The sequence below is a fragment of the Pongo abelii genome, chromosome 1, assembly GCF_028885655.2.
Source record: "Pongo abelii isolate AG06213 chromosome 1, NHGRI_mPonAbe1-v2.0_pri, whole genome shotgun sequence".
In the NCBI taxonomy this organism is placed as follows: domain Eukaryota; kingdom Metazoa; phylum Chordata; class Mammalia; order Primates; family Hominidae; genus Pongo; species Pongo abelii.
Genome location: NC_071985.2, coordinates 223,683,228 through 223,708,446, shown reverse-complemented (window position 1 = coordinate 223,708,446; position 25,219 = coordinate 223,683,228). Strand labels below are relative to the sequence as shown.

The following is a 25,219-nucleotide window of genomic DNA, read 5'->3' as shown; positions in this document are numbered from 1 at the left end:
GAGTCGAGCCAAACTCTCGTCCTCTCTTCTTCACCCTTTATACTACACGTTTTCCAACAGGGGGTGAATGATTTCAAAAGCAGAATTCAGAATTTCAGGAAGAGTAGCACACCACCGAGTAGAGAGCCTCCCCCCAACACCCCCCTTTTCATCATTCTCCCCTCCTCAGCCCAGCCGTGACAAACTGACAGATAATTAACAGATCAGGCCCTCCTATTAGGCGTGCCCTGTGCTGGAAGCTGCTCTGGCTTTATGCAGTCCTTTAGCAGTTCTGTGTGTGTGGGTGGTGCCGCACTAAGTGGCCATAGCAGAGGGCAGGGAGTGCTTTGGGAAAAGCAAACAGAATGCTCTTTGGAAGAGAGAGTGCTTAAGAGGGAGAGCGGGGGCAGTAAGGTGCCTGGCTTGAAAGCACCTGGTGAAAAGACTTGGACTTTCAGGGTTGTGATCCGGAATACCACCGCCCGTCTCAGGGAATGGTGCGCTGGGTTATAATAGGATGCCTGATTACAAAAAACATTTTGAAGGCCACTTCCCAGGTCAGGCTGTGCATTAGGTGCACTCTTCCTTCGGTGTAACACTGTGCTGGACTTGCAAAATTGGAAGTGCGCAGCCTGTTGTGTTTCAGCTTTGGCATTAAATATTTCTACACAGACACTGCCCTATGTGGCTTTCTCTCAGCTACCTAACTTTTCTTTCCCCGGTGGAAAGAAGAATTCATTGTGAGAATATTCATTTCTACTTACTAGTGACTTTTAAAAAACTACTTTTCTTTGTTTTTGGAGACAGGGACTTGCTGTGCTGCTCAGGCTGGAGTGCAGTGTGCAAACACGGCTTACTGCAGCCTTGACCTTCAGGCCGAAGTGATCCTCCCGCCTCGAGCTCCATGTAGCTGGGACCATAGATGTGTGCCACCACACCCAGCTCATTTGAAATTTTTGTTGTTGTTGTTGAACAGAAGTGGTGAGAGTAAAATAAAAATAAACTAAATAAATAATATTTTTTGGTAGTGACGGGGTCTCACTTTGTTGCCCAGGCTGGGTCTCAAATTCCTGGGCTCAGGCGATCCTCTCGCTTCAGTCTCTCACAGTGCTGCGATTACAGGCATGAGCTGTTGTGCCTGGCCTTCTTCTTCTTTTTTTGTTTTTTTTTTGTTTTTTAACTAGAGACAAGGTCTCACTCTGTCACCCCAGGCTGGAGTGCAGTGGTGGTCATAGGTCACTGCAGCCTCAACCTTCTGAGCTCAAGTGATCCTCCTGCCCCAGCCTCCCAAGTAGCTAGGACCACAGGCATATGCCAACATGCCCAGCTAATTTTTAAATTTTTTGAAGAGACAGGATTTCACTGTGTTGTCTAGGCTGGTCTCAAACTCTTGGCCTCAAGTGATCCTCCCACCTTGGCCTCCCAGAGTGCTGGATTACAGTCATGAGCCACCATGGCCAGCCCTGAAAACTACTTTTCTACTTCACTTATGGTGGCAGCCCTTCTCATCTTCATGATTTGAATATTAACATACAGATAAATTTAGCAACATGTAGGGGCTACACGTAGGCTCAGGTCCTTAGGCCTGGCATGTTGGAGTAGAAAGAAACACCTAATTGCATCAAAGCACTCTAAGTTCATGTATGTGGAGCCCATCAAGCTGAAAGCATCCAGACAGCATCTGCTGTTATCAAATCACTCGTGAATCCAGCTAATTAAAATAGAGCTTCATTTTTCTGAACCATTGTTTGGCAGGAATTCGAAACGGGTCTAACCCAATTTCTGCGTGTTTATGAGCCTTTATTATATCAGAGGTACTTTTCTGTAAATGTACAGGGCAGCGTTAAATGAATTGATCCACACAGTATCACTGTAGACGCACTATGGACTTGCTAATGATTTCTCTTCCAGCTTTCTGGTTTCCAGACATACTCTTGAAAGCTTTATCTTCTCTTTTTCTATCCTCTGCTGTTTGTCGTTATATATATTTTTTTTTAAAAAAAGAAAACATTTTAAACTTTCCTTTTACTTTTTAATCTTCTTTTTTCTTTGGAAACAGGAAAAATATCCCCTTAAAGAAGTTTTCTTTTCCATTTCTCTTCTTTTTCTTCCTCTCTTCCTGTTTTTGTTTTTCTTCTAGTGGATATGATTTGTCTTTTCTCCCTTTATTTCTTGCTGTTTTCTATTCTCTCCTTTTCTTTTCTTTTTCTCTCTTATCTTTTCTCCCTTTTATACTTTCTCCCATTCCTTTTCTCTAACCTTCTCTTTCTCCTTTTTCTCTTCTTTCTATCTCCTCCCATTTTCCCTTATAAAATATTCTTATACCTTTGTCTCCACATGCAAATACTGACTAGGGCAGACAGGGGTGCCTGTGGAGGCAGAGCTATCTGGCTGCTCTAAGATGATGTCAGCTGATTTTACTTCTCTGAATTTGCTTTCATGCTTTATTTTAGGTTATAAAAAGAGTTTTCAAGCCACATCTACTCTACTTTATAGTCTGTAATCCTACTTTGAAGATGAAAAGTGTTACATAAATGCTAACTAATTATTCCTTATAACACTTTGTGAGTCTCTAAGCAGTGTTAGTTCCATTTTACAGATCAGGAAGCAGAAACAGGAAAGGTAAGCAGCTCTGAAAGTTACTGAAGAAGTTGGTGACTGAGTTAGAATTAAACGTGGCTCATCTTTGACTTTGCTTTTTGATTACCACCTTATGGGTGTTGACTTTTTTCCCCCTAAGAATTATACATATTTAAGGTGAGATTGAGTGAATACCATCCCCTTGGCCCCTTCTCATTATATACTTTTAACCTTCTGAAGTTTCATTTGTAGTCTTTAGATGTGAAATGAATTTCTAGGTAATTCCTGGGAAAGAAGGATGCTGAACCACTTGTGGGCTGGTAAAAACCCTGTCTATTAGTCTTAAAGCAGAGTGCTCACTTTCTCTTTCCAACAGCTTCCAGTAAGTGGGCCCACGTCACATGCACTGGCCCCAGTGATCGTAGCATTGTAGGAAGCGCTGCCATATTTGATTGAATTTAGCCATTCTGGAATGACGTGTTCATGAAGTCGGCTCTTGCATTACTGTGGCCTTTATTATTGCTAATGCATTCTGACATTACAGGTGTAGCCTTGGCTCTCCCAGAAAGGGCAAGGCTGCTCTTACCAAACGAAAGAGCAGAATTTATGAAACCGTTACACGGTTAGGCCAGTGTTCACCTTTAGTTACTAAGCAGAGTAAGGGAAATAAATGCTTTTATAGAAAAGATAGCCAGTGACAGCAGTCTATCCTGATTCTTCACCCAGCATTGTTTCAAAAAGTGGATCAGTTAATATTGTTCCCAGACAGAGAACGAGGACCAGTGGATAGAAGGTTCAGGAAAGTAGATTTCAACTCAGTTTAAAGAGGCACTCCTGAAAATGAGCTGACAGTCTCTTAAGGGAGTAGTTTCCCTGCTCATTATGAGCATTCAAGAGGAGGCTTCCTGATCATTTGTCAGGGTTGTTGAAGAGGGGAGTCCCTAGGTCATGGGTGGGACCAGATGGCTCAAGATCTCTTTTGGCTTGTTTCCTTGTCTTAGATTGCTACAGCAAAAACAGCATCTTTCCTGCTTCTATTTTGACTTTACAAGTGGCCGATGTACTGTGAGGACCCGTGAATGCTCAGTAACTATTCATTATTTAATCTCTGGCTTCCTGCTTCTTAATCTAACATGAATCAAAGCTGTTCTTGTTCAATTCAGGAAAACCACCATCTCTGGCACCTCCTAGAATGAGGCATTCTGGATAGCCACGTATTCTGGATGGTCATCAGGAGCCATTTGAAAGCAGAACAAAACAAAACACTTTAAAACTTTTGGCTGGGAATTATGTAAAATGGATTACATACTTTCTTGCTTTATTAAGCTGAATATCTGGAATATAATTTAATCGTGATGACTCAGTATTGTCATTTTAGATGAACCTGTTTATATGGTGTTATAAGCATAGCTCTGTTTTCAAAACCTGTTGAAATATAGATATGTTGTACATTTGCCCCTACTTGAAATGACCCCACCGATTCTAAATGACCCCAGACTAATAAGCTTTTTGAATTTTTTTGTTTGCTTTTCATGGATGTTTCTCTCTTGACATTTGCTGTTAGGCTTTTTTTTTTTTTTGCTGTCACATCTTTGTTCTGTGTTTCTGTACTAGCTGGCTCCTTCCTCTGTTCTCATTTGCAGCTTTTATCTTCTGTGATTTGGATACCAGATAACTAAGCTTGTATATAAAATAAATAGTAAGTAGTGTGAGTAAAGCTTCGCAGCGTATAAAATATATGGAATTTGTAATATCTTTTTTGGCTGCCCTGATTTCTTCTGCTATTCCCTGCTCCTCCTCCTCTGTTGGTTTTCTCCTTTTTTTGAATTGGGTGTCAGCTTGAAGAGATGAAATCTGGAAAGACTGGGTCTTGTCCTTGATCTAAGCCCATATCTCTGGCCCAGGTGTCAGCGGCTGCCTCATGGAATCAACTTAGAAATTATAAAATGGCACAGGTAGGGTGTCCTGAAGGTCATCTATTTTATAGCAATGAAGGAATCTGAGGCACTGAGTGGGGACATAAGAGGCCAGGTTCATGACAGTATTTGTGTAAGGTAAAAAAAAAAAAATCTTGTAGGAAAATTCTCTGCTGGCTTATCAGTAAGTTCAGAATTAAAGTACATAAACCAAAAAAAGGCTTCTGTTTGTGGCAGTGTTTGGCTGTGTTTGCACTCAAGACTGTTATCGATATTCTAGGAGAAGCTTTAATCCTTTCATTCAAACTTACAAGAAATGCTGTTTCCTTTTAGTTAAAAAAAAAAAAAAAAAAAAAAAAGTCCAAGAGAGCATTTGATTTGAGGAACCAAAAGTCTAGAAAATGTATCCGGGAGTCCTCGTCAATTTGGGGCATAATGAAATATAAAAAATACTCAATAAAAGCTCCTTTATTACTTTAACTGTTTAAATGTGGAGTTTTTAGCCATCAGGTTAATGTTTTGGTATCATTTTTTTATTTGATTGTGAGCACTTTTCCAGGTAGCTCTGCCACTCGAGCGCTAATCAGATTCCCACAGATAAATGGTGCTAGCTGCAGCCTGACATCACTGCGTTTTTGCTTCAACATTATTTTATTTTATTTGGTTTTCCTGTAAAAGTTAATAACTCCATGTCCATGTGTTTAAACAGGCAAGAAGAGAGAGAGAAAGGACAGTGAGCAGAAAAGGATGAGGGATGTTTCAGGAAGCTTGTGCAAAAATTTAGGGATTTTTGTAATTTCCAGGTATCTTACCTTATGAACAGTATGTGAAGAACCAAGAAGGTTACAAAGCAAGATGGTAATTCATAATCCTTCAGATAACAAAAAGTGAACTTCTCTGTTTCTCAGACAGAGCTGGGAAGAATTTGAAAGGAGTTACCATTGATTTAAAGGAGGAAGATGCTCAATAAACTGATTTGCTTAATGGTGAGAATTGTGTAAATTTTGTGTTATTCATAAGTAAATTACATGCTCATCTGGCTTCTCCTAGATGACCACGATGGGGAAGAGCATCAGATATAGGGTATAAAGACCCTCCTTTTCATCTTCCCATTATTAGTGGGACATAGTGGCTCTTGGCCAAGATGGCTCTGGTGCTCAGTAGGCCTTTGTGGAATCATTTGTTTTATTGATTGATTGATTGATTGATTGATTTTTAGAGACAGGGTCTCACTCTGTCACCCAGGCTAGAGTGAAGCGGCACAATCATAGCTCAGTGTAACCTCAAACTCCTGAGCTCAAGCCATCCTCCCACCTAGCCCCCTGAGTAGCTGGAGCGCCACTACGCCACGCTATTTAAAAAAAACAAATTTTTTTTGAAACAATGGAGTCTTGCTATGTTTCCCAGGCTGGTTGCAAACTCTTGGCCTCCAGCCATCCTCCTGCCTCAGCCTCCCAAAGTGCTGAATTATAGGCATGGGCCACCATGCCTGGCCGGATCATTTATTTTTTAAAGTGTGTGTTTGTTTATTGGTAGCTGTGCTGGCTAATAATAGGGATGTTTATGGTATTTAGTGAAAAGTTGCTGAATGGTTCAAAGCCATGAGGACTACCTTTGGGTTCTTCTTGTGTGCGATGGATTTCCTCACTGAGCTGAAAATTTCTAAATTGGGGTTTATCAGAGAAGGCAACTGGACTGATGTCTCTTGAAAGATGTGTAAAAAAAAAAATGACATTTTCCTCATCTGTGTCAGCGGTATAGCTTGTATTGCTTTCCTGTGTTTCACACTTTGTGTTGATATGTTACTTCTGAAGTTGTCTACAAGGGTGTGACCTGTGTTAGATACCACTTTTTTAGAAAATGGAACCTGACCACCAACTTGTCCCTGTGGAGAACCCATTTCTGGCCACTGTCTGGGGCTGGTGTGGTGACTTTCCTCTGACAGTAGCTGATTGTATATGACTGTTTGAATAGTAAGTTTCCAATCCTCGTCATTCTACTGTCAATTTGAAGATTTTTTTTCTTCAAAATGGAGTGTCACTCTGTCACCCAGCCTGGAGTGCAATGGCGTGGTCTCAGCTCATTGCAACCTCTGCCTCCTGGGTTCAAGCGATTCTCTTGTTTCAGCTTCCTGAGTAGCTGGGACTGCAGGCACATGCCACCACACCCGGCTAATTTTTGTATTTTTAGTAGAGATGGGGTTTCACTAAATTGGCCAGGCTGATCTCGAACTCCTGACCTCGTGATCCGCCCACCTTGGCCCCCTAAAGTGTTGAGATTGCAGGCGTGAGCCACTGCGCCTGGCTGATTTTTTTTTTTTTTTTTTGAGACAGTCTCACTGTGTCTTCCAGGCTGGAGTGCAGTGGCATGATCTCGCCTCACTGCAACCTTTGCCTCTCAGGTTCAAGCGATTCTCCTATCTCGGCCTCCCTAGTAGCTGGGACTATAGGCGCGTGCTGCCACACCCGGCTAATTTTTTGTATTTTTAGTAGAGACGGGGTTTCACCATGTTAGCCAGGATGGTCTTAATCTTCTGACCTCGTGATCCGCCCGCCTCAGCCTCCCAAAGTGCTGGGATTACAGGCGTGAGCCACTGCGCCCAGCTGATTTTTTTTTGGAGACAGAGTCGTGCTCTGTCACTCAGGCTGGAGTGCAGTGGCGTGATAGCTTGCTGCAACCTCCACCTCCTGGGTTCAAGTGATTCTCCTGCCTTAGCCTCCCAAGTAACTGGGATTACAAGTGTGAACCACCACGTCCAGCTAAGTTTTGTATTTTTATTAGAGATGGGGTTTCACCATGTTGGTCAGGCTGGTCTCGAACTCCTGATCTCAGGTCATCTGCCCACCTTGGCCTCCCAAAGTGCAAATTGAAGATTTTTAAGTCTGCCAGTTGACTGCATTATGAATTACACTTTTGGAACCCATACTTTAGTTTTTTTGTTTAGGCCATAAAAGAATCAAAGGTAATACAGGTTGAGTATTCTTGATCCCAAATGCTTGGGACCAAAAGTGTTGGATTTTGGATTTTTTCAGATTTTGGAATATGTACATAATACTTACTGGTTGAGCATCTCAAATCTGAAAATCCCAAATCTGAAATGCTCCAGTGAGCATTTCCTTTGAGCATGACCTTTGACTGTCATGTTGGCACTCAAAAAGTTCTGGATTTTGGAGCATTTTGGATTTTGGATTTTCAGATTAGGGATGCTCAGCCTGTAGCAGGATCTAGGACTTGGTGGCATCCCGTTAGTAGCAGATCTTGATTGTTTACTCTCTTCTGTTTTCTGGTGGGTCTAAAGAAAATTCTTAGGCTGGGCGCGGTGGCCCACACCTGTAAATCCCAGCACTTTCAGAGGCTGAGGCGGGCAGATCACTTGAGGTCAGGAGTTCAAGACCCGCCTGGCCAACATGGTGAAACCTTGTCTCTACTAAAAATAGAAAAATTAGCCAAGCGTGGTGGCATGTGCCTGTAGTCCCAGCTACTCAGGAGGCTGAGACAGGAGAATCGCTTGAACCCAGGAGGCAGAGGTTGTAGTGCCAAGATTGCACCATTTTACTCTAGCCTGGGCGATAGAGCGAGACTCCGTCTCAAAAAAAAAAAAAAAAAAAAAAAAAAAAAAAAAAGAAAATTTGTGGGCTAGGCGTGGTGGCTCACGGCTGTAATCCCGCACTTTGGGAGGCCGAAGCGGGCAGATCACGAGGTCAGGAGATTGAGACCATCCTTGCCAACATGGTGAAACCCTGTCTCTACTAAAAATACAAAAATTAGCTGGGTGTGGTGGCATGTGCCTATAGTCCCAGCTACTTGGGAGGCTGAGGCACAAGAATTGCTTGAACCCGGGAGGTGGAGGTTGCAGTGAGCCGAGATCGCGCCACTGCACTCCAGCCTGGTGACAGAGCGAGACTCTGTCTCAAAAAAAAAAGAAAGAAAAAAAAAAAGAGAAAATTTGTTTCTTGCTATCTTCTAAATTTGAACTCATTCTAGGCTATGAGTAGTTCTTTTTTTGGTATTCAAATTTATTTTTTAGCATTAGGTCATTCTCTAATTTTCTTATGGGGTGTTTGGTAGAATTGCCTTTTATTTATTTATTTGTTTGTTTATTTGTTTCCAAGACAGAGTCTCACTCTGTCACCCAGGCTGGAGTGCAGTGGTGTGATCTTGGTTCACTGCAACCTCTGCCTCCCAGGTTCAAGTAATTCTCGTGCCCCAGCCACCCTAGTAGCTGGGACTATGCACCACCATACCTGGCTAATTTTTGTATTTTTTTAGTAGAGGTGGGGTTTCGCCATGTTGGGCAGGCTCTTCTCAAATTCCTGGCCTCAACTGATCCACTCACCTTGGCCTCCCAAAGTGTTGGGATTACAAGCGTGAGCCACTGTGCTTGACCCAGAAGTGCCTTTTAAAGACTCCTTGAAGGTTTTAGTTTTGTGCAGAGTGTGGGCTGATGGTAAACAGAATTTTTTGGTCCAGAGCTTATCTTCCTTGGAATTCAGGAGCCCATCTTCTTGCCCTTAGGGCAGGTGGCCCTAAGCCCTTGAGAGGGGATCCTGCCTTGCACCGGCTGGTGGTCACCTATTCAGTAGCTGACCCCCAGTGATGCCTTAATGTTTGAGGTTGCCATTATCCATGACACAACCTTTCTTCGTCTCCTTCCTAATCATCCTGCAGTTCAATAGTGCATGGCTAGAGAGCTTCACCAATCTCCATCTGGCCGAACTTCAAAAGAAGTGGAAAGACTATACTTTCAGGGATCATTTCTATAGTTCGTTACTAGAGAAGTTTCTCTGAACGTGTAGAGCACCGAAATGTAATCCAGCATATAAACAGAACGAAAGACAAAAACCACATGATTATCTCAATAGATGCAGAAAAGGCCTTTGACAAAATTCAACAACCCTTCATGCTAAAAACTCTCAATAAATTAGGAATTGATGGGACGTATCTCAAAATAATAAGAGCTATTTATGACAAACCCACAGCCAATATCATACTGAATGGGCAAAAACTGGAAGCATTCCCTTTGAAAACTGGCACAAGACAGGGATGCCCTCTCTCACCACTTCTATTCAACATAGTGTTGGAAGTTCTGGCCAGGGCAATTAGGCAGGAGAAGGAAATCAAGGGTATTCAATTAGGAAAAGAGGAAGTCAAATTGTCCCTGTTTGCAGATGACATGATAGTATATCTAGAAAACCCCATTGTCTCAGCCCAAAATCTCCTTAAGCTGATAAGCAACTTCAGCAAAGTCTCAGGATACAAAATCAATGTGCAAAAATCACAAGCGTTCTTATACATCAATAACAGACAAACAGAGAGCCAAATCATGAGTGAACTCCCATTCACAATTGCTTCAAAGAGAATAAAATACCTAGGAATCCAACTTACAAGGGATGTGAAAGACCTCTTCAAGGAGAACTACAAACCACTGCTCAAGGAAATAAAAGAGGATACAAACAAATGGAAGAACATTCCATGCTCATGGGTAGGAAGAATCAATATCATGAAAATGGCCATCCTTCCCAAGGTAATTTACAGATTCAATGCCATCCCCATCAAACTACCAATGACTTTCTTCACAGAATTGGAAAAAACTACTTTAAAGTTCATATGGAACCAAAAAAGAGCCCGCATCGCCAAGTCAATCCTAAGCCAAAAGAACAAAGCTGGAGGCATCACACTACCTGACTTCAAACTATACTACAAGGCTACAGTAACCAAAACAGCATGGTACTGGTACCAAAACAGAGATATAGATCAATGGAACAGAACAGAGCCGTCAGAAATAATGCCACATATCTACAAGTATCTGATCTTTGACAAACCTGACAAAAACAAGAAATGGGGAAAGGATTCCCTATTTAATAAATGGTGCTGGGAAAACTGGCTAGCCATATGTAGAAAGCTGAAACTGGATCCCTTCCTTACACCTTATACAAAAATCAATTCAAGATGGATTAAAGACTTAAATGTTAGACCTAAAACCATAAAAACCCTAGAAGAAAACCTAGGCATTACCATTCAGGACATAGGCATGGGCAAGGACTTCATGTCTAAAACACCAAAAGCAATGGCAACAAAAGCCAAAATTGACAAATGGGATCTAATTAAACTCAAGAGCTTCTGCACAGCAAAAGAAACTACCATCAGAGTGAACAGGCAACCTACAAAATGGGAGAAAATTTTCGCAACCTACTCATCTGACAAAGGGCTAATATCCAGAATCTACAATGAACTCCAACAAATTTACAAGAAAAAAACAAACAACCCCATCAAAAAGTGGGCAAAGGACATGAACAGACACTTCTCAAAAGAAGACATTGATGCAGCCAAAAAACACATGAAAAAATGCTCACCATCACTGGCTATCAGAGAAATGCAAATCAAAACCACAATGAGATACCATCTCACACCAGTTAGAATGGCAATCATTAAAAAGTCAGGAAACAACAGGTGCTGGAGAGGATGTGGAGAAATAGGAACACTTTTACACTGTTGGTGGGACTGTAAACTAGTTCAACCCTTGTGGAAGTCAGTGTGGCGATGCCTCAGGGATCTAGAACTAGAAATTCCATTCGACCCAGCCATCCCATTACTGGGTATATACCCAAAGGACAATAAATCATGCTGCTATAAAGACACATGCACACGTATGTTTATTGCCGCATTATTCACAATAGCAAAGACTTGGAACCAACCCAAATGTCCAACAATGATAGACTGGATTAAGAAAATGTGGCACATATACACCATGGAATACTATGCAGCCATAAAAAATGATGAGTTCACGTCCTTTGTAGGGACATGGATGAAATTGGAAATCATCATTCTCAGTAAACTATCGCAAGAACAAAAAACCAAACACCGCATATTCTCACTCATAGGTGGGAATTGAACAATGAGAACACATGGACACAGGAAGGGGAACATCACACTTCGGGGACTGTTGTGGGGTGGGGGGAGGGGGGAGGGATAGCATTGGGAGATATACCTAATGCTAGATGACGAGTTGGTGGGTGCAGCGCACCAGCATGGCACATGTATACATATGTAACTTACCTGCACATTGTGCACATGTACCATAAAACCTAAAGTATAATAATAATAATAATAATAAAAAAAAAAAAAAAAAAAAAAAAAGAAGTGGAAACTGAAGCATGGTTTCATCTGCTGAGCATCTGAAGCTACTGAAGGTTAGGAGAAATACCTTTCAGAAAGCATGAAATTCAATCAGTGGTGGAGAGAAACAGACTAGGAAATAGAGGCAGTGGTATCGTTAGGGAGGTGCTGGGGACTGTGTGCCACATATTTTTAGTGTTGGAGTCACCCGCCACCGTCACTGTGTGAGCTCACAGTTCTCTCAGGGAGCATCTTGGACACTGAGTCATTACATTCCTTTAGAGTGATTTAACTCAACAGCTTGACACCTTCATTAATTTTACAACACGAAGCCTGGGTGCTCTCTGCTTCCTCTTTAACAGTGCAGGGAAATTAGAGGAATATTGAAAATATAAAACCAGGGGATACTGGAAGAAGGAGCAGTCAAGGAGCTGTTGAAAGACATCATGTTAAGGCATTGAACTACTTGTCTTTCCTTGGTATCTCTTGGGATCGAGCACCCAGCTCTTGCTACTCTTCTCTGGCACATAAACCTTTTATTTCCGTTCCTGGCACGCTGGCTGAACCTCCAACTTGCAGCCAGCTCGTTTGCCTTCTCTGCTGAGGTCACTGCTACCGTGATCCGTGTATAATGGCATTTTCCTCCTCTTTTTAGTATGAAGGCTATTACAGTTTCTTCTCTAAACAGGACTTCAAACAATTTGCTGCCAGTTGCATTTCAAAGCCAGGGAAAAGGCAAATGTCATCCTTTTTTCTCCCCTCTTTGGGTAACTGCTTTGTTGGTTGCATCAAAAATTAGAGGGGCTGCTATCTAAATTCAGGTGGGGATGTGTGGGGACAAGGCATTTAAATTTGCTTTTCTTTCTCCCTGAAGGAGAAAAACCCTTTTCCTTCTCAACCTTTCCTAAAAAGGAACTTTGATCTTCCCAACCCACAAGCAAGGGTTTCATTTCTTCCAGGCCAGCGTGTGCTCCACAGCTCCTTCTGTGGCATGGTGACTGTCACCCGCTGCATCAGCAGCTCTGCTTTTCAAGCTGTGCTCCTCCACTGCACCAGGGCCCTTTGGGCTGGAAGTTGGCACCCAGAATCCTCGGCTGGGCACGGACACCTCTCCAAAGTCACCCTTACATCCCTAAGATCACTGTCCCCTGACATTAAATAGTGCGTGGTGGTTTAAGATGCTTTTTATTTCAATATACATTTCTGGAAAAACTACTTTAATCACATAACAAAACAATGACATTCTGGCAAGCAGTTCATGCAATATTTTTAACTAAGGCCAAGGGAAAAAAAAAATAAATGGCAGAGATATTTCACTTTGAAAGGTAGTTTTTGCGCATGTGAAGTTGCCACTTTTCATAAAGGCTTTTACTACGTATATCAATGAGTTTTAAGAGAGACTAGGGTCAATAATGCATGCTTTAGAATTCCCTAAATACAGATTTACACAATAGCCTTAAAATATATTATGTTCTATCATGTCAACTCCTGTGCACTTCTACCAGCGGAATTTTATTTCTTTAATGTGAAAAACAAAAGGACAGAGGAAAGTAAAGTAAAACAAAGGAAATTAGGGCCCACAAGCTTAATTAGTATAGTGTTGTAACCCAGATCAACAATGGGAAGGACACAGTGACAAAACCCAGGAAATTCCAAGTCGAAAGAGAGGCTCTTTCCTTTAACTCCTTGAGTGCCAGGGCACTTGCTAGCCAGCTCCTTACCCAGGTGCAGGAGGCTACCTGAGTACAACTCGCTGTCTTTATTGTTGAACTTCCTGGCTTTTGTTGACTTTCCCTTCTCCTTTCCTCCCTTAATGTACATGAAACATACCTTTGTGTGTGTGTTAATTATAGATAAATGGGCTAAAATTGCCTCTTGGTTTTGTAACCCTCAGAGAAGGGGAAAGAGTACAAAAAAAATTCCTGTCACTGTCATCTGTTCATTTTTAATGAGCAATTTTTAAAAATTGAAAATAAAAGAGGAAAATGAATAGGTGTTGAACCAGCCCGTGATATGTAAATGCCAACTAGTAATTACCTAAAACCTCAATTTTCATTCTGTTTCATCTTGCAAAACATTTCATTTTCCCTGAGTGAAAACACTTAATTTGGGCTGTGCGAGTTAGCGGAGCGGCCGCCCCGGCCTGCGCCTCCGCCGGCTCCGGCTAGGGGGCACTTTGGCTCTGCGCTTCTGCCGCCTGCGGGCTCGTCCACCTCAAGGTTATTCCCCTCTTGCCATTCCAGTGGTTTTACTCCGAATGTGCAGGCCCCTCCCCCCGACTCCCACTAGTCTGGTTTCGGGGAGCCTGTTCCTCCTTGTCCTTGCAGAGGCGCGTATTGAATTTTGGCTGACCGAGCCTTCCTCTGCATATTAACTTTCCCCTCTTACCTGGCTGTTGGTCCCTTGGCTTCCCTGAGTTGCAGTCACACTCTGAGAGCAGCTTTCTGGAAGCTTTCTTTCTCCCTTTGAGGTTGCACACAGAACTGCCTCTAGTTTTTGTTTATTCCTGCTGCTTTTTTAGTCTTTCTTTTCATTTTGGCAGCTGGGGCAAATCTCCTGGATTGAAGCTTACACACATTTGCCCTCCCGCCACACTGAGAATGACAATTCCGACGTTCCTTTCTTTTGCATACTTGTAGATTTTTCTTCTACTCTGGTTTAGGATATGTCACCTTTTGGATATGTTCGTGGAATGTGGCTTGTGGTTGCCGCTGCTTCCTTCCCTTCCCAGCCTGTTCCCTAGCTAGAAAGAGAGCGTGTAGACTTAAGAAAGAACAGGGAGCCCGGCATTGTGAATGGTAGATCAGAGAGCAGCCTGCATGTAGAAAACCAGAATTATGTTGTCCTAGGACCCTGGATCCAAGAGTGCTCTGCCTGGAATCTCAAGGAACACGGCCTCTTTAGTGAGATATATAGCTTCATAATTAGCCCGTTGCATTTTTTCACGAGTGCTAGCATCAGCGTTCTACGATGTGTTTCTCTGATTAACAGCTGCTTTGCAACTATTTCCCTGTGCCGCCGATGACCATATTTGTCAAGGAACTCCTGACAGAGTACTGATTTCTTACTAAAATGCAGCATTTCTGTTTGAAGAGGGTTCTCTCATTCTTGGCAGTGCCTGGCTTTTTAAGTCAGTCCTTGTTAAAACTCGGGTTGGCTTTGGTCTAACGCTTGTTAACAGGATTCTGGATATCTACTTTAGAGTATGAACGTAGGAACCTTTCACAGGCAATTTAATCTTCTGAGCAGCGCACATGGAGCAGTGCGGCACTGGAATGGGGTTTCGGGCCCATAGATTATATTGGTCATTTTCTTTTGCCCTCTAGTTGTGATCTCTCTGGGTTAAAAGGACTTGGCTTTGGTTGTTAGTGTCATTAATTTTTGAATATTTTTAATATTTTAAGATGGCTAATGAATGCTCACATCTTAGGAGATAGATGTGTATGTAGTACACAGGAGTGCTGGAATTGGTGGCATTCCAAATAAGTGTCACTGGAGACAATGCATCAGGTTTACATGTCAGGTGCAAAGTGCTAAGGCTCCCTCAAACCCCAGGTTCATTACTAGGCAGGCTCTGTCCTCCTGTCCCCCTCGTGCAGAAAATAAAGTGTGTATTCTGAAGATTACAATGTGCAGGTCTTTTGCAGGAGAGTGGAAAACACATAGGAAGCATCTCTTTGGTGAGGACTGTCAGGAACCTCAGTTTTTCTCACTGGGGATTACTTACCCTACACAATGCATTTAATAGCACATAGTTCATAGTAAATAACCCCTGAGTATATTGTATTCCATTGATTTATACAGTTACAAATCCTGCTCTCTCAAATACAAATCTCTCTCAATTGGCCAGTCATCTTGGATCTAAAGGTGTTTTTCAACCTGAAGTCCCCCCCGCTTTTTTCCAAGTTGCTGGCAGTGACTCCGGTGTAACCATTGTTATGAGACTGCAAAGACAAGAATTTACTCCTCTTCCCTGCACCTCAGTTTTATCTCTAAGTGACACGTAGTGAAAATTATGAAATTTCCCCAAAATTGTGGAGTTGGTGGTGGCAGGGTTGTTTTATTTTGCTTTGGGTGGAGAAGGGGACAGAAGGTAGGGTCAGAGGGATGGGTTGCGGGGGGAGAAACTGTGGTCTGTTTTCTTCAGAGTTTGTCTTCTTTATTTTGATTAAACTAGCTATTGGTAATTCGAGGTGCACTCATTAAGAACTCAGTGCAAGAGGAAGGGAAAGGAACGCTGATTCCATATTTATCACAGGCTCACCAGCAAGCAGCTTCGACGGCGGCATCAGCAGCTTAGCGCCAGAATTCTCCCTGGCTTGCTGCACTCCCACAACATGTGCAGTAAAGTTCCTGTCTCCGTTTTACATCTTTGACATTGAGGCGGAAGATTTGGCCTGAATTTATGTAATTTAGTTGGGCACAAATATAACCCATGAATAGTCACATTCATCTTCTAATTAGAAAATCAAACGATAATACAGGACAGGCTGCAGGCACCCCTAATACAGGACAGGCTGCAGGCACCCCATCATCGAATCCAACAAAAGCGTGTTGTGTGTGTTGGGCCTCTGCAGAGGAAAGTCAGTTGAATTGCTTCATGAAATTAATGAAAAGTGCCCAACAATAGGTGGGTGAAAGGCACAAACCGAGCGCCCTGTCAGTTTAGTGTGTGAAGATGTTAGCATTATGTGTAAAGAGTTTTGCAAAATCTTCTCCCGTCGATGTATGAATCATGGGGCTATAAAATTCTAGATTGGACAGGTCCTTCCCCCCATTTTGTAGTGCCAGTTCCTTGCGGGGAGGGAGGGAGAACAGTCAAGAGTAACTGAAGAAATAATTAGTGAAAGGAGGAGAGAGGTTTTCCTATGTTCACACTTACATGTAGCCACTTCTCAGGGTATCTTTCTTATTCAGCACATTAGGTTGGGGCTATTTTAGTGCTTTATATTTTTGCATCTAGTGTAGTAATGTCGATGCTGTTAAATATGTGATTTGCCTGTCGCCTGCATTTTCAGACAAAGATCAAGAGGAACATAAACAAGCCCCAAATATACTTCATGTAGGTGTTTGGCAGTATTATTTTATATGACTTGAAATTAGTGAATGGAAACTTTAAAAGAAATTGTTCATATTTTTGCAAGTTTGAAGTGTGCCGGGACTTTGTCAAATTCCCGTTAAAATAAATACGTCAATTTCATCTCCTTTCCAAATTCATTTATCTTGCTTTTTTAAAAGGTGTTTTCTACTTTACCTGATGTTTAAATTGGATTCACTCGTTTATGCTGTTCTTTGCTATATCCCCCACGTTCTTCTTAAATGAATTACTAATGACAGAGCACTCCATCATTCCCTCTCTGCAGCCACTTTAAGGAAAGCATGGTGATCTAAACCTTTTAACCTATTAAAGATGATTTTTCCCAATTGAATCAGACCCACCACAGGTGTGATAACTAATCATTTAAACTACACCTGCTATTATGTATTTTTAAGCCATTATGCGTGTTGGATAGATGATAATTCATGTTTATTGCATTGTCCGATGGATCCGTTTTGCCTACACTAGGCTGATTAATGTATTTAAAGAAATAAGAGATGCAATTTTTTTAAAAAATTGATGGAATGCGCCAAGCACTGCATTGAGTGCACCATTAAACCCATCAGAACTTTGCTCTCTGACCAGAAATGCATATACCAAGGACTATATTAAAAAAGCAAGGTGAAACTTGTGTGTTCCAGTGGTGGGATTCTGTTTTCTTTCTCTGTCATGGAAAATTTTGGAAGGATGAAGGAAAGGTTTCTGTTTCTATGGGTAAATGATAGGAGCTGTGCTATTAGTATCTTCTGCTTAAGACCTGTTCATCCACATTTCCGCTGACACCTGGTACACGTATCACACACAGCATGTAGACTACCGCATGATACGAATAGTGTAATTTTGTTGTGTGTTGAAGGTGTATTTTTTTCTCCAGGTGAAGAACAACTATCCCCACGCCATCTGAGCTGTGCAGACTGGCGCTGACCCTGGGGGCCAGTGACTGGGTACCTGTTCATTCTCTTTCCAGAGCAGGGGCCTCGCTTCCGTTGGTTTTTCTCCTTGTCTCCCATTTCTCCTCTCTCCTTTTCCCCCTCTCTCCTGTTATAGCTCTTTGCATACTGTTGCCTTCTTCTCCCCACCTTTCCCACCTCTACCCATCCCCTTTTCTTTTTTTCTCTTTTTTCCTTCTTCCCTTCTCCCATCTCTTCATTAAAATGCATCAGTGTTGTAGATGTTTGCTAGATTTCTCTTGATTTTGGTATGACCTGAGGCGATCTGGTTGAGGGGCTTAAGGGGTGAGTATGCCGTTTGGGGGCTCTAGAATCTCGAGCATTCATTTTTCTTGAGTCCAGAACTGCTCTATTACTGTGGTTCATGATGGTGGTTGGTACTGTCGGCAGCATTGGAGGACAGATGATAATCTGTGCGGAGCTGGGCTTGGCTCTCAAGGGACACTAGTATGTCCTGTCGGTGACAGGCCCAGATCCGAAAAGTCAGGATACTGAGTTCATCCTTTAGGGGGAATGTCTAGGGTAAGCCTCCCACAGAAGGGTTACAGGGAAAATGAATACAGACTTTTCCCTGGCTTTTTTTCTTTGGTTTATCCTCATATCTTTTGTTCCCCAAAAGTCTGTCTGGTCTCAGGATTACGTTCATATAAAATATGGGGAAGGAGATGATTTGTAACTTGTATTTCACTTACAGTCACAGTACTTTCTGTTTGACTGCTTCCCTTAGTTTGAAGGATCTTAGAAAACTTCCTTACATCTAGCCTTAGAAATTTTTTCTTTCAACAACTTATGAGTGAACTGCAGGGCCTGTTGACTTTATCTGTAACATGAGACCATATTATTCCTTTGATTTTGATGAGGCGAATAATAGCAGTCATTTAAAACAGCCCCTTTCCTACCTGGGGCAGGTGGGCGTTTCCCATCCATAGGGCTGGTGTCTGGGGTGGAAAGTAGACAAGCCAGGCGTAAACACACACTTCGCGTGTGCTGAGTGATGTGAAGGTTAATACCTGCAGCGGTGCGTGCCCCTTCCATCCCCTGCCCAGCTTATGTGGAGATAGGAAGATTTCATTAAATAATATTCATTACCAGAGGCAGGTAGACAATCTGTCAATCTGTCAGCTTTTAGCCATGAAACTCCAAACTTTGCCCTTTGAAGGCTCTTCAGAACTCAGCTCCAGTGCAGAAGCGGGGCCAGTGTGAATGGCAGTGGGTGTTGTCTACGACATAATCCCTTCCAGCCGGGACGCCCTCAGCACTTTGCCAGGCTCTGGAGACAGCGTGGTCTCTGCCCTTCACTTGCTTGCAGCGTAGTTGGGGAGGCAGGCTGAACATTAGAAGACGGTGTAATTATGTCTTCAATTATATGGTACACAGTATAGGCACTGAAGAATTGAAGAGAATAGGGAGATCAGAGATGGCTTGCTTATTTAGGCAAGGCTTCGAGGAATCAGAACAGACTATAAAAGGGCTGTGCTGATAGAGAACGTGTGTGTGTGTGTGTGTGTGTGTGTGTGCGTGTGGGGTAACGTTTAGACAGGTGGAGGCAGGAAAGGGAGGCCTTCCAGAAAGACAGCATACAGGGCACAAGGGCGGCGACATGGGTGCGCATGGCCACACCTGCTGGGGAGTATGAAGAATCAGCTCGAATGGAGATCAGGAGGAACAGGAAGGATCATCGCAGGCCTGAAGCTCGGCAGAGGGATTAGATTTGACAGACTCAGATACAGGAAGCCAGTGAAGACAGGGAAACAACATCGCCTTTCATTTAGGTAGATTTTAAGTTTAAGAAATAACTGGTTATAAATTTGACCACAATAGTATGCTTGTCTCTGTGGAGCTGGGAAAAACTCCTAGGATTTTTAATCTTGAAATTCAGACTATTGAAGTGAAGTTTACTCCTCTATTTTCTCTCTCTCACCAGATTGCCACGGCAGTGAAGTTTCTACAGAATTCCCGGGTCCGCCAGAGCCCACTTGCAACCAGGAGAGCATTCCTAAAGAAGAAAGGTACAGGTTCCACAGGGCCGTGCAGCACGGCCTGCAGGGGGACTGGGGCTGGGACAGATGGAAGCCGTGGTGCAAGGCAGGTGCTGAGCCGCCAGGACTTCCTAGAGCTGCCCACTCACGGGGCAGTGGGGCTGAGGCGAACCCCCCAGTGGGGCTGCAGATTTCTTTCCTGACAGTGGAGCGGCAAGTTGACACGATTCGGGTAATTAAGCACGGAGGACTTAGTCCAGTCCATCATGGCAAAGGCAGCATTCAGTAGCAGAGTCGGCCCATTGGATGAGACTGTGGAGGACTTCTGGTTTTTGGTCTGCTCTGTGTCAGTGACCCCGGCTGCAGGATGACTAGCTTAGATTAGGAGTTCAGCTGCTTCAATAGAGAATGAGGAAGAAAGAAATGAAGGGCGAGGGAAACGAGATGACTCACAAGGTCAGGTTAAAGTCAAGCTTGGGGTCAGTCCGATTTACAGATTGAAGCGGTAAATTAGTGGTTTTATGGTATTTCTGTAAGCAGAGATAAAGTGGACCCTGACAAATTCAATATTGTCTGAAGAGACAATCTATTCTGGTTCTGTTGGAATTTAGGGTATTTTTCTTTTTTGTAAAATGAAAACTACAAAGAAACCTGACTTTTCAATTTTTTATACATATAATTTTCTAGGAATCTAGGAAGTCATTTACACATCCTTATATACCATGAGGGGCAAAAGTGAGCTTTCTTCCTCCCAAAGCAAAACTCTTTTTCCTTAAGGAGCTAGAATGCCAGCCTTGAAATTCTGAGTTTTGAGCTTTCAGTCATTTTTGGAATAGGTGGGTGATATTTCCTAGGTCTGCTCTGTGATGTCCCACTGAAGGGATGCAGCAGGAACCATTGGTCCCTTCACGCGATCATGTCCCAGGGCTGCACTAACAGGGTTTGGGCAGAAGAAGCCCAAACATTTCACCACAGGCGGCTGCTTCGCGGCAGCCCCACGGCTGGGTCCCTGCGACAGAGTTGGTAAGGAGCACTGCACGGCTGCTCGCTGGCTGCATTGTGCCAGCCCCCCCCATCATTAGGAGATTATTAAAATTTGGAGTGTGTTGGCTGACCTCGCCACTCTGCAAGCATCATGCCATAAAAGAGTTTTTCCTTGAAATATGTGTACCTATGGGGAGTAATTAATCATAAAAGCTTAGGGATTTCAGCTCTCTCATCAAAGCATTGAAGCTGGGGAAAGCTGAGCCTAAAAGCTGAGCTGATTACCCGGGGTAACCTGAGACAAAATCTATGGTTGCCGAGAGATCCTTAGCTCCAGTATATTGTGCAATATTATAACTGCCTGATCTTCTCTTCCACCGACAATGACCAGTTAGTCCTCATTTTCTCTCAAACGCAGCTGGGTTAGAATTTCATTTGCAGAAGGTATTTAGAGCAATTTAGAGACAAATGTCTCTGGTGTTTGCTCGGCACTTCCCCACCGCAGGCTTTGCTGAGCAGTTTTAGTATCAGGAGCTCCATCTAATCTGTTTAATTTTAATAAATCCCTGACTGGGAGAGGGAGCAAAAAAAAAAGAGAGAGAGAAACTCTGGACCAAATAATACTTCTTTTGAGTTACTTGGCTAATAATTACTGTAGAGAGAAAACTGTTTTGTGCAATTATGATTTGTTGCTCCTTTAGGAAAAAAAATCCAACTGATCAATTCATCTAAGAGTCATTGTGCACCCTATGCCCTGTCCCTGGACTCCCATCAGGAATTTAGCAGAGAACCGAACAGACAAAATCCCTGCCCTCGCAGAGCTTAAATTCTAGTGGAGGGAAGGCAGACGATTAACAAATGGGAAAATGAAATAGGTCAGATGTCAGATGCCGAGCACCATGGATACTGATGAATGAAGCAGGGAGCTGGGGTGAGGAACGCCAGGGTTGGTGTGGGCTGGACTGTGATCTTAAACAACATGAATGTCAGAGTGTCTCTAAGAGGGTGGCACATGAGCAAAGACCGGAAGGTGACTGTTTATCAGTACAGTGGACATAATTCCTTCTTGACCCCTAATTTGGGTTAGAGTTTTTAGAATTTTAGGCATCTGGCACCTTGAGATGCTATCCTGCCCTTTGTCCTCTAAGGAGAACCATGTGAGTTTATCCCGTACTTAAACCCGGAATCTCTGAGGTTAATCACCCATCTCCATTATCCTCTAAAATGCTGCTTCAGTCAGTAATTATCCATTTCCGAGTTGAATCCCAACGGAGTAGGTTCTGGCAGGACCTTTTCTGGGCAGAGAATTCCAAGGTTTGATCGGTGTCTGGGGAAGAAAAGCCCCTTCGCAGATTTAAACTTCACTTTTCAAATTTCGGGCTGTTCCAGGGTCAGGTTTCCGCTCTCAGCATGGCCTGGCACCGTCTCCAATGGGGATGAGGGTGAACATCTACCGGGTCCCTAACAGTAGTTGTGGAAGGAAAGCAAGTTGGCTCACTGGCCGTCTGGACCAGGAGGGGCCTGGGTTCTGGCACCCGTGCTCTTGGACTCGCTGCAGAAGCCTTGCAGTGCTGGGCTTGGAGCACTGGCTCTGGGAGGGCTCTCAGCTCCTGGAGTCTTGGCTTTTCCTAGCAATGTCACTTCAGGGAATTGCAGTGGAGCACTGACTTGAATTATAATCTTGACTTTCTTTTTTTTAATAAACATCTCTTTCCTGAAAAGGCAAATCCAATTTTGTTTTTCTTTTAATATTATTTAATATTTAATATAGAAATTGAGGTCCCTGTAGTGCATGTCAGTTCAGTGGAAAATGAGGCGCATCAGCTGAGTTTGTTTTATTGTGAAACCGCAGCTGGGAGCAGGGGCTGCATCCTGCCCATGTTACCGACGGGTTAAGTGTTGTGCTCTCTGACTTCTGGTGGGGGTGCTCGGTGAGGGCGAGTGGGGAATGAGTGGTATAGGGATGGAAGAGCATTGGTTTGCAAAGGTCTTTCCTGTTTGTTTTTTTTGTTGTTGTTGTTTGTTTTGAGATCTCTTTCGGATGCTTTAAAGTCTGAACATGGAGTCATTAATGAGAAACATGAAGTTATTCGAATCATTTATCATTTTCTTTGAAGTTTGTACTGCCATTTTGTGTAATTTACAACATTTCTTCCTTTTATTGGGAATATTTTGGATGAAAGAAAAAAGCAGCTGCTCACCTTCAGAGTATTAGAATAAATGTTTTTGTTTTCCTTCCAACCACTTGATTCTGCAGATGACACATCAACTGCAGAGTCAGCCACACATCAAGATAATTGGACTGTGTGTGGGGTTTAAGCCCTCATAGAACCAGTCTATATATAGAAGCAGTTCTTGCCAGGCAGGCATCATATCTGGGGCTTTAAGCAGGCTGCAATCCGGGAGGTTAGAGTAACGTAAAAACAGCAATAGAATCAGTCCAGAAAGTTAGAGGCTTGGAAATTGTCGTCAATAGGCTTGTGTTGATTTGATACCCTATCCAACCACAAAATGTAGGAGGCAATCTGCTTCCAAACATGTTTGGCAGGCTGAGGATGAGGTGGGTAATAGTGATGCTTGTTTGTGAGGGGGGTGAGGTGGGGGAGGGGGATAGAGTTGTCTGTTAACTTACTCTAACATATCTGTTGCAAAGCAAGCTTCTAGGAAAGACGAACATTATCTGTTTTTCTGTATAACCCTGCATAGTGGGGCCTGGGTGGTGTTGGCTCACACTTACTGTGTGCTTTTCAAGTGTCTAAGTAAAGGGCTTTTTCCTGCCTCATCCAAGAAATGGTCCTGGTTGGGGTAGGCAAATGAAACAAATAAAACACACCACCATACTTTCTCATTCCAAAAGGTGAAACTAGATCTTATCCTTCTACTGTTCCTGGAAGCAGAAACCCCGGTAGCAGCCTCCTTGCTGGAAATGAACTTGAAGAAACCTGGCGGTCCCAACCTTGGTAGTGGGCTAGAGGTGAAGGGCATCTCTGTAGAATATTTCAAGGGGGAGTAAATTCTTACACAGATTTCAATTTAACTCTCTTTTATTACTTTTCTTTTTTTATCATTTACGTCTATTTCATGAGGTAGTTTGCATGTCCTTGAATGGAATCTCGTTACCATGAAAGCTTTTTTAGCATTGATTTCATAACAGTCTTAATTTAATAGCTCCGTCATTACTGAGAAGCTCTGGGAGTGGGGCCCTGGCTTTCCAGGTCACTGACCTTTTAATTACAAACCTTGTTCTGATGGCCAGGTTATCGACTGGACAGCTCCCAGCTTGTGCCCCCAGGATGAAAACGAAAATAACTGTTTCCTCCCCCATCTCCAGGAAAAAAAAAATTGTAACCTCTTGTGTTTCTAAAATTAATTTTCTCCTTCAGCTTTACTTTATAATTAATTCTTTAATGTGTCTTAGTGAAGCCAGAAGTCTTTTCACAAAGCTTTTCTTCCTAGAGCTTGGGTCCAGCAGATAGCTTGGGGGGAGGGCACGGAAATCTTGCCAGCTCCCACCCCTTGCTTGCGTGTGGCCCATTTCCTCATCCTCAGAAACTCCTGCGGCTGAGCTGGAAGGAATAGAATTGGCTCTGTGAGGGGCTGTCTGGCCCTTCTGATTTTTTGTTAACGAGACATGGATTGTGGCATCAAGATTTAGATTCATTCCTCTATTTGTTGGAGTCATTGAAGCCAGTATATCCTGGACATTTTTTAAAGAGTTCCCCATTCTGAGAAAAGACGGGAGTTGAATGTCTTATTGTTTCTTACCTTTCTGTTCGTTGTAGACGACCAGAGGAAACAAATGCCCTACACGGATTCGACTCAGTCATAAGTGTGAACCAAATAGGCCGATCTGGGTTCTCTCACTGACTGAAGAGGAAGAGAAATAAGAGAGGACAGTGGGCAAAATGTAGGGTGACAACCAAGGGTTCTGGTTTGCCTAGAATTGCCCTGGGTTCAACCCTGAAGTTCCCATGTTGTGGACAGCCCCGTGGTCCTAGACAAACAGGTCACCCTAGCGGTAAAAGCCTTTCTCAGGGGTGAGAGCTACCAGGGGAGACAAAACGGGTTTGGTTTTAGAACCTGGAGGAAGAAGGCAAAATGAGGAGTCCACGGGCAGTGAGTCCCGGAGAGGCCCACCTGCAGCAGCGTGGCATCTTCCGCACCCACTTCCTGTTCTTTCTCCCGTAGCCCTGCCCTAGTGTGGGTCCAGTGCAGAGCCTCTGGGGGCGGGGCCGTGCCCTGCAGGTGAGTGAGGAGCTGCTCATGCGGAGCAGGCAGGGCTATGTGGCAGCCGCGCTTGTTCCTGAGGATGATTGAGCATCTCCATCCATCTGTTGTGAACGGACCGTCTTCCTTCCCTGCCAGTCTTGCACCTGCATATTCGTCACCTGCTGTTCTGGCCCAGCCTATTCATCACACCGACTGGTCCCCCGCATCAATTTTCCGGCTCCCCTTGTTATCCAAACTTGTCTTGAACTCCACAGATTTTTCTCGGCATCCAGGACGAGACCTACGGCAGCTAGGCCAGCCGAATGTTGTAGAAACAGAGATGCCCTGGCTTCCCCATTCAGAGCGGGAGCTGATAGCACTTGCTGCCCCAAGAAGGCTGAGCTGAGG

The 25,219-nt window shown here is 43.4% G+C and overlaps 1 protein-coding gene and 1 pseudogene across 5 annotated transcripts in view; both read left to right on the top strand.

Moving 5' to 3' along the window:
- PEX14 (peroxisomal biogenesis factor 14) overlaps positions 1 to 25,219 on the top strand; it is a 157,652-nt gene that overhangs the window by 43,274 nt on the left and 89,159 nt on the right. For 4 of the 5 annotated variants that reach the window (XM_024253254.3, XM_024253251.3, XM_024253256.2 and 1 more), the window contains exon 3: positions 19,564 to 19,648. In XM_024253254.3, the coding sequence (XP_024109022.1) occupies positions 19,564 to 19,648 (85 nt within the window). Of the gene's footprint in view, positions 1 to 11,616; positions 11,666 to 19,563; positions 19,649 to 25,219 lie in introns of those variants that run through there. The other variant, XM_054556548.1, reaches the window with a different exon arrangement.
- On the top strand, positions 9,208 to 9,285 carry LOC129052713 (small nucleolar RNA U3; annotated as a pseudogene).